Below are 9,693 nucleotides of genomic sequence, written 5' to 3' on the forward strand. Positions count from 1 at the left end.
GGGATTGGGCTGGCAGCCTTACGGGCGGTCGTGCAGCCCCAGCCCCGGTCTCTCCTCCGGGGTTTGACGTGGCAGCGCACAGTGCTTGTGTCCCCAGTGCCAGCGAGCACCCTGCGTGGTCCACTGAACCCTGTCCATTAGTAGTGTCTTGCTTCGTGTCATCTGTCTGTGGGTGCTTTGCCGTCTGGGAACTAAATAGCTTCGGAAATAAAGCTTTGCTCAACTCATAGTCCCAAGCATACTGTTCGCATCTCTCCCTGAGAGCCGAGCTGGTGGGTGTAAGTCCCTTTCCAGCTGCCAAACTCATAGACATTGCTCAGCAGTGACTCCCCAACTAATTTGGCAACTGTTTTCTTACATAGAGATGCAGATGGTACTGACAGAATGTGAGGCACTTGCCTCTTGCAACAGGAAAAAATGGTATTGGTAGTCAGTGGGTGTGTTGGTTAGTTCAGGCAGTTGGCACCACACTAATAGGACTGCCACTGTGGGGAGCATTACATTGCCCCAGAGTCAATTGCTTGGCCCCACTCAGTGAGCTTTCTGTAAAATATATAAAAGCCTGTGCTGGGAGGGAGCAATTCCCCCACAAGGCAGGGCTGTGACTCTTGGCAAGAAGGAAAAACAGCTCTTTGCTACTGTTAGATCTTCGCCACGGGCAGGATTGTCCCCTGCAGCCGCAGTTTAGTTTTTGTTCCTCTCAGATGGAGGCTGGACAGCCCCCTGTGGTTTCAGCACAGCTTCCTGTCCGTGGCTACCCTGTGCAGTATGTGGCTCAGCAAGTCTAGGCTTGTTGCTTTTCTAGACTCAGCTGCCTTGAAGTAGACCCACCCCCTTATTTAGACAACAGCACAGTATGTGAATGTGTTTTTCTTAGAGCTGGAAAGCTGGTAGATGGTAAGAGAGGAAAACCTTCCACAAGTACCCTTTTCTCACTGCTTAGCTCCGCTGCCCGAGAGCTGAGCTGACAATTCAGAACTTCCCTCTGTTGGCCTTTTGCCACCACAAGCACCGCTGTGGTTAGGAGCTGAGCTAGAAGGCAAGGAGAGGGCTATTGCCTCTCCTGACATGCAAATCGGTGTCCAGAGGAAAAGGAAGTGCTTAGTGTTGGCAGCCCCATTTAGTCTGCCGGAGTACTTGGCTTCCTGCAGGCTCCAGCCCTTTCTCAGGGGTCCTTAGACTGAATCAGGGAGGAATTACTTCAATATTGTGTATACATTCTCTTTGGAAAGCTGGAGTCTGTTGGAGTGAGCTTGATGAGTACCTGGGTCTTTCTGTGACAACCCAGTCTGGCTCCAGCCCTTCCTAGGAAAGTTCTTCTGAGCATGTTATGTACTGACAGTCCCAATCAGGCCTGGTTCTCCAGAACTGCCAGGACAGTGACCAGCTTGCTGTACTGCAAAGAAGTCAGTACCTTGCTTCCTTATGTCTGTAGTCCTCCTGTCTTGCAGAGAGAAGATATGCAAGGATATGGAAAGGAGTCAATGAAAAACTAATTGAGTGAGGGAGGGTATCAGTGTGCAGGAGCAGAGACAGGAGACTTTTGTTCCCAGTCCCCTGTTTCTGTGCTCATTGGGTGGATGTAAGCTGCTCGATAGGGTGGGAGTGGGATGCTGTGTGTGGCATTGTGGGTCATGGATGGGTGAGGGGGGAGACTTTTAATCATCTGCTGGCCTGTGCCTTTTTGAAACTGGAACTGAGTCTCTGTGATTGTTAGACTGGCCCTATTTTTTACTGTCAGTAAAAAAATCCCCAAAAAACAGTATTCGCTCCCATGTCCCTCTAGTTTTGTCCTCTGGTTTTCATGATGTGTGATGCAAACAGCAGAAACAAACCTAAAGTAACTTCCAGTTGAGTGTAGGAATGAATGGCAGAAGAGACTGTGACCTAACATAGTATATTTCTGCCACTTTCCCTCTCTATGAAACTGTCAGCATGAGCTGCAGAGTATCTGGGCAGCTGATGCCTATAGAAGACCCTGCTGGCACAGCATCTAACCTTTCTGTCTTGTTTCATTCTCTGACCAGGCAGAAGATGGGAACATCGAGTACAAGGTGAGCCTTTTGAGGTTGCAGGAGGTCTTCCTCCCAGAGGGTTATTTTGCAGTGAGTAACTTCACCAAAGACAGCACGTGTGGAATGTGTCCAAGGAAAGGACAGAAAAGTGGACAATATAACTGAGAAACTATCAGTCACCTTCTGTGTCTCTGTGCCTAGCAATACCCAGTATGCTGAGCTGAAGTGTTTGATCTCAATACTCCTTTTTAGGAATCTGTTTTAGGAGATAAGACCCACTGTGTTTTTCTTGAAATCTTCCATTTGAGAGAGAGCTGCAGGTGTCCCTGATAATAATTTGTCACTTTCTTGTGGCTGTTCTGCCATTTGCACTTACTTGGTTCCTGTGTCAGAGATGGGTCCCACAGTGCTGTCTTTACCCCTACAGCAGGCAAGGTACAAGATCCCTTTGGCAAGATGCAGGGAAGTTGTTCTACCATATATATGCACCTTTGTGAAATCCTTTCTGAGCTGTCCTATGGCTTCTGTGCAGACACTTAACATGGGCTGTGTTTTCTAGAGGTGGGTCAGAGTTGGGGGCATTGCTTCATGGTGTTGGGTTAGGAAGTTGCTAGTTTGGGCAATGGGATTGCCTCTGCTTCCAGACTGTGACTATAATTACCCCCTCCATTAAACAGCTAAAGCTAGTGAATCCCTCACAATATCGCTTTGAGCACCTGGTGACACAGATGAAGTGGCGACTACAGGAAGGCCGAGGTGAGGCCGTCTATCAGATTGGTGTGGAGGACAACGGGCTGCTGGTTGGCCTCTCAGAGGAGGAGATGCGTGCCTCGCTCAAGACACTGCGCCGTATGGCAGAGAAGTACGTGTTCCCTTTCATCTTCAGGACCTGCAGGCATAAACAGCCTCCAGGAGAGAGGCTTGGCCCCAGGAGTCCCCTGAGGAGCTGGTGGCTCTATTCTACAAAACCCCTGTATGACTGAAATTCCCTCATCATGAGGCTCTGGAAATATGAAGGCAGTTATAGGGCTTTTGGCTGGAAGCTTGAGGCTCCTTCCCTGCTATCCCCAGCTTTCATCCCATTCACTTTGCCAGCTGTGATTCTAGAGGTGCAAGAGCTGCCGAGTACAAGTGTGTCTCACTCTTTTCCTTTCATGTTTGTGGCAGAGTTGGGGCTGACATTACAGTGCTGCGGGAGAGGGAGGTTGATTACGACAGCGATGTTCCAAGGAAGATAACGGAGGTGCTTGTCCGAAAGGTGCCTGACAATCAGCAGGTAGGGACCTGCGACTTGGCCGTCCTCTCCTGCTAGAGGCTTAGAGGCTTCATACAAGCAGCTTCCTTTTGGGATGGGCGCACAAACCCTAGAGGCACTTTGTCATAGATCGGCCCATAACAGATGCTTTAAAGAGCTGCCAGAGGGAGGCTTGATGATAATGCTTTTCATCTCCAAGATTGTGGTTGAGGCAGATATCAGTAGGGGAGATTGCCTGGATCAGAGGTGAGAAATCACTTCACATCTACCACAACAGTTCTGATGCAGTCCCATGTGCAAACAAGGAAGGATTTATAGGTCCTGCTGCAGCGAATGACCTTTTTTGTAATATCAAAATCTGATGGTCACATCACAACTCTCTAGATTGTATCACATCTCCTGGGCAGTGGTTTGCTGGCAGCAAGAGCAGGATCTGAGGATGATTACACTGCACAGTGTTCATCATGGAGGGAAGCTCTCTGAGGCATATCTCCAGTGCCATGTAGTGTTCACGCACATCCAGCACAGCAGCGGTGAAGTTTCATGATTTCTCTGTTCTTCCCATAGTTCTTAGACCTCCGAGTAGCTGTGCTGGGGAATGTCGACTCAGGGAAGTCAACTTTGTTGGGTGTCCTAACACAAGGAGAGCTGGACAACGGGCGGGGCAGAGCACGCCTCAACCTCTTCCGGCATCTCCATGAAATCCAGTCAGGAAGAACGTCAAGCATCAGCTTTGAGATCCTCGGCTTCAACAGCAAAGGAGAGGTGAGAAAGTGGGCTGTTGAACTCAGAAAGCTGGAGGAGAATAGGACTACCCTCCTGTTAAAACTGAGTGGGATATGAGGGAAGAGAGGTGGTACAACTCTCTGAATGTCACAGTGGCACAGCTGAACCTGAGTGCTACTTGTCCATTTGCAACAGATGTCATTTCTTGCACCCATGGTGAACAATCTCACTAATTCTGAGGTCAAAGGGGATAGAGAAGAGCTGGGTTTTCTTCACTTGCCTGACAGGCTGCCTTCTCTCACCGAGTTCTTATGTTCCTCAGGTGGTAAATTACAGTGACTCCCGAACAGCAGAAGAGATCTGTGAGAGTTCTTCCAAAATGATCACTTTCATTGACCTGGCTGGCCACCACAAGTATCTGAAAACAACCATCTTTGGCCTCACCAGCTACTGCCCAGACTTTGCTATGCTGGTGGTTAGCGCCAACACTGGCATTGGTGAGTGTTGCCCTGCCTGCATGGATTGACAGCAATGTGTGAAGAGAAATGGAGAATTGAGGAGTGGGTCCTTGTTAGCTGGGAAGGATTGTCAGAAAAAAATATTAGTCTGGAAGCCCCTACTGATTTCTTGTAAGCCAGTACCTATGAGTGCCTGGAAGGGCAGTAGATCTGGGATACTCTTTAGATGCTGTAGACCGTGTTAAACTGTACCATGGACAGAGAGGCTTTGTTTGGAATTTGAGGCTGTGTTTGTCAGAAAAAAAAAAACAAACAACTTTGACATATTCTTAGGAGTGCTGAATCCTTAAGCCTTGTAAAAAGGCAGCTGGAGTTCTCCCACATCTTTCCTTGACATTTTTGTGGCTGTTTTCTGGCAAACTAGCCCAAGAATGAAAACTACTGCATCTTCCTGAAGCAAACAGATCAGTCACAAAAATTCTTGGTGGTTTTTATTTTTCTGGACTGATGTTTAGTTTTGTTTAAAAGAATAATTTTGCTTTTTCATTGCCTGATGAACCAAGCAGTTAGAGTGAAATCTCTAGAGTGGGCCTGTGGGAGAGCCAGGCAACATAGCTGTCGCATAAACAAGCAACAGTGATGACTGCTACTGCACCTACACTCTCACTTGTCTCCTGCAGCAGGCACAACGCGAGAGCACTTGGGCTTGGCCATGGCCCTCAAGGTCCCTTTCTTCATTGTCATCAGCAAAGTTGACTTGTGTTCGAAAGCCACTGTGGAACGGACAGTGAAGCAGCTGGAGCGAATCTTGAAGCAGCCAGGCTGCAACAAGCTCCCCCTGCTTGTGAACTCAGATGACGATGCTGTTACAGCAGCACAGCAGTTCGCACAGTCTCCCAAGTAAGGGACCATTCCTTTCTTCTGCTGGGAGCAGGCAATTCAGACTGGGCTGCTGTATGGAGCTGGGGAAGGGCGACCACAGGGGAGGCGACCACATCTTGAATATCTTTGCTCCTCATCAAGTTTCCTACCTTTGCATTCACCACGAAGGCATCTTCCCCTCCCTTCCCAGGCCTTTCTCTGGGCTCTGGGAGCAGAAGGTGCCTGTGGCTGCACAGGAGTTACTTCTCCATGACAGAAGTGTGGGTTGGCAGGGGATTGGTGCCTCAATGAACCATTGAGGCAGGAGTTACTGCAGAGTTGTACGTAGCCTATGTGCCCTCCTGCTCTAGCCATTTATTGCTGTAGTCACTGTCCTCTTGCTGGACTTGATTCAGAATCCCAGCCACCCTCTGCAGCTGTGGTCTGGCCTTCTGCTTATTCCTGTCTATTTGTATCCAACAGCATCACCCCAATCTTCACACTGTCCAGTGTTTCTGGGGAGAACTTGGATCTCTTAAAAGTCTTCCTCAATATCCTCCCTCCACTGACCAACAGTAAAGAGCAGGAAGAACTAATGCAGCAACTTACAGAGTTTCAGGTGCGTAAGGGTAGTTTGTTTCCAGTTGTGGTACTGCAGTCATTGCTGTGACGTGTGACAAACACCTGGGTGACCTGGACACTATGGGGAGAGACGTGATGAACTCCTGGGCTATTGGGAGACATTAAAGTAAAGAAAAGACTTGGTCCCTGAAAAAAGCCTGTTAACCTGGGCTCTGTCCTAACCAAGGGATGCCCATCTTGGGGTTAAGATTGTTTCTCTGGTTGCCACTTAAAAGGCAGAGGTTCCTCTAATGGGAAAGTAGTGGCAGCTGGTGAAAGCTCCAAGATGGTGTCTATGACCACCAGAGAGCTCACCTCCCTCCACACAAGGGGTGGGCACCTTGTCCTCATTCTGGAGTGCTATTTCACAGCTATCTGAGCCCCTTATTCTTTCTTGTTGCCTTGCTGCAGGTCGATGAAATTTATACTGTGCCAGAGGTGGGGACTGTTGTGGGAGGAACTCTGTCAAGGTAAGTGAGGCCAGGCAGACAAGTGTGGGTGTGAATAGTTGCTGGAGTTCCCACAAGGTTAGAGTCACTCGCTGCAGATGTGGAAGCAGTGCAAGGCTCAGTCCTGACTGCTGCCAGATGACTGATCCAAGTGACGGTAAAGCCCTACAGGGTGTTGGGAGATGCCATGAGCAGACCATTGCTCATGTGGTGGCAAGCACAGAGTCTGCTCTAAAATTGCTGGATTAGGAATGTGACCTGTAGTGTGCCCAAGGAAGGCATGGTGGGACCCTCAGTCGGCAGAAGTTAGCCATGATACCAAGGCGTTGCTTTCCTCCTTCCTCAAGCAGGGGGAGGAAATGTAGAGGGCAAGTCCTCCGATCCCAGCAGAGGTTAACTGCATGCTACCCCATGAGAAGGCAACTGTCCATCAGTGTTTGGGAGTGATCAGAGCAGTTTGGCTACCAGTGTATCCACACAGAACAGGCATCAACTGCAATCTCTCCAGCAGAAACAATGCAGTGTGGCAGAACACTGTGGACAGAATGGCCCCTGTCTGTACCTGCTATTCTTAGGAATAATAGTGTGGCTTTCATTCCTACTATAGGAAATCCCTTTTCCCACCAGGTTTGCATCCCTGTTAGTTTGTCCCAGGTAAGAGTCCAAGGACACTCACTTCCTTGGCCCTGGGGAGTTTGTGTAGGTTGATGTTGGAGAGTGAAATGTCTTGTCTCTTGATGAACTCTGTCCTGCTCTTTTGCCCTGGGCAGTGGGATCTGCCGAGAAGGGGAGAACCTGGTGGTTGGTCCCACAGATGATGGGAAGTTTCTCCAGCTGAAAGTGTGCAGTATCCAACGCAACCGCTCTGCTTGCCGTGTGCTGCGGGCTGGGCAGGCAGCCACACTGGCCCTCGGACCCTTTGACCGCTCCCTGCTGCGCAAGGTGAGTCCTGCTGTTGTCAGGTTGCTCACTAGTGAGCAGAACTGGAGACTTCCCTAGAGGTCCCACATTGGTAGGGTGGGGATGAAGTAGAGGTGTTTGCAGGAAACTTGCTGGAAGCAAATGGCCAGGCTGCGAAGTAGGATGAGTATAAGGCTGAGAATGGGATGCAAGCCAAAGTCGCAGAGTGGAGATGTTTGTGGTTTTGGGGGCTGTTCAGAAGCAAGGGGACTGGCCCTAACTGGTCTGAGCTTTGTGTTATTGTGCAGGGCATGGTCATGGTGAGCCCAGAAATGAACCCCACAATCTGCTCAGTGTTTGAAGCTGAGATCGTGTTGTTGTTCCATGCCACAACTTTCCGGAAGGGGTTTCAGGTGACGGTGCATGTGGGGAATGTGCGACAGACTGCTATCGTAGAGAAGATCCATGGAAAGGTAGGCATGGGAGGAAGGTGGACCTTCCTGTGGGGTTTGCTGGGATTCCACCATACCCTCTAGTAAAGCTAGGGGCTACTGGTATCTTGAATAGCTGTGTCCCTTCCTAGGAGCACACTCCATCCCTTTATTCTGCCTATTTGGTTGCTTTTCCTCCCAACATGTTAAAGAATTCCCCCCTCATAAAACAAGCAGCATGATGGACTACAGGAAGACTGTGAAGGGAGGTGAAGTCTCCATTCTCCAGAGCTTGTGTCTTTCTGTCTCCCCTTAAGCATACAATAATGAGAACGGCTCAAGTCATGCAGTCTAAGGGAGGTAACCTGCTCATTTGTCTCATCTTCTTAGCATCCACGTGCACTCTCCTGCATGCACTGGTATAGTAGATGGGTCTAAGCTCTCCCCTTTTTCTTTTCAGGACAAGCTGCGGACAGGAGAGAAGGCAGTTGTCCGTTTCAGGTTCATCAAGCATCCTGAATACTTGAAGATTGGAGCCAAGCTGCTTTTCCGTGAAGGAGTCACCAAAGGCATTGGGCATGTCACTGACCTCCAAGCCATCACCACCAAAGAAAATGGCCTGGAGGAGTCCCTGGGGCCTGGACAGCTGAGCTTCTGACTACCACTAGGTCAGAGAGATCTCCATTCACCAACACTCGGGGAGAAGGATGGAAGCTCCTGTGGCTCTCTGAGTGACGCTTGGAGCTGCTGCTGTCCCATTCTAGCGTGGGTGTCCCTCCTCCACACTGTGAGATGGAGCCTGGGAGAGTTTCTCACATTCAGTGCTGTACGTGGGGCAAGTTAAGCATGTTCTCCACATGGCCTGCAGCTTTCATTACTCTGCCCTCCTTCAGAATAGATCAGAGGCACCACCAGACCTGGGCAGGCAAGTTCTGTCTTTGTTTACTGTTTTAAAATTACCGGTTGGGAGGAGCAGAACCCTTGGAGACTAGCAGTGAAGTGATGTTTTTCCGTCTCTGACACAAGATCTGGTCCCATTTCTGCTCTCTGAGCACTGGGTTGATAACAATCCTCTCTTGAGTCACTCTGCAGCACATCTTTCTGGGCAGAGGATGGAAGAGGCCCTGCTAGCCACAGCAGGGGCTTGGTTGAACCCCTCAGAATGCATTCAGGACACTTTTTAACCATTTTAATCTTGGTTGGCTTTAATCTGCTGTGTGTCCGTTTGTGTGTTGGTTTTGCATTACTCAAATCTTGAGCGTCGTACTGTTGGACAAATGTCTTGTTCCCCACTCACATGTACACACTCCTTCAGCATCCTGCTTTCTGACTCCCAGGAAGCTGTGGCTGCTCCGAGTAGCGCAGCCTCCCAATGTAAAGTCATGAAGGCAGGTTTTGCGCTTGCATCTGTTCCTTGCAGCTGCTGGGCAGGAGAACTGTTCTGTGGAGCAGAGTGGGGCCTGGGCCTGTGCTGGCGTGTGCAGGTTGTTTCCATGGATGTTCGGTTGACAGTGTCATCTGCACGTTGGCAGCAGTGGTTTGCAGTAGGCTCCCTGGTGTGGCTATTCCAGGTCCCAGCCCAGCCTGCCCCTCACACACTTGCCTTAATCTGTGATGAGGACAGGCTGCATTACTCACACAAAACCCAGGTGACTTGTATTGTTTAGATGTGATTTGACAGTGGCGTGATTTTATTTCTGTTTCTCCTGGAGGAAGAATTCTTTTCTTTCCCTTGCCACTGGGGTTTGTTGTCAGAGGAAAGCTGATGTTGCCAGCAAGGACTCTGCGCACAAAGTGTGGAGCATGTTTGTCTCCCACTTGCTGTCGTGCAGCTCCCCTGTGTAGCCTGGAGGGTGCAGCAGGGGCTGTATAGCTGTACATAGGCTTTTGGTTTTATTGTTGACTATTAGACCAAATGTGTCTGCTGTGAGCAGCATGGCATGGTGGCCTGCCAGCCCTGACCAAAGAGAAGGGCAA

At 49.7% G+C, this 9,693-nt stretch overlaps 1 protein-coding gene across 1 annotated transcript; it reads left to right on the forward strand.

The window, feature by feature from the left end:
• Positions 1–2,033: 2,033 nt before the first annotated feature.
• Positions 2,034–9,137, forward strand: GTPBP2 (GTP binding protein 2). The gene is made up of 12 exons (XM_010286970.1): positions 2,034–2,054; positions 2,693–2,877; positions 3,183–3,291; positions 3,838–4,035; positions 4,319–4,493; positions 5,135–5,354; positions 5,799–5,934; positions 6,348–6,406; positions 7,156–7,327; positions 7,594–7,758; positions 8,177–8,384; positions 8,481–9,137. The coding sequence occupies exons 2-11, from the start codon at positions 2,744–2,746 to the stop codon at positions 8,372–8,374; spliced, it is 1,566 nt and encodes a 521-aa protein (XP_010285272.1). The 5' UTR covers positions 2,034–2,054; positions 2,693–2,743; the 3' UTR covers positions 8,375–8,384; positions 8,481–9,137.
• The last annotated feature ends 556 nt before the right edge of the window (positions 9,138–9,693 follow it).

This window comes from Phaethon lepturus, unplaced genomic scaffold (genome assembly GCF_000687285.1).
Source record: "Phaethon lepturus isolate BGI_N335 unplaced genomic scaffold, ASM68728v1 scaffold29215, whole genome shotgun sequence".
Classification (NCBI taxonomy): domain Eukaryota; kingdom Metazoa; phylum Chordata; class Aves; order Phaethontiformes; family Phaethontidae; genus Phaethon; species Phaethon lepturus.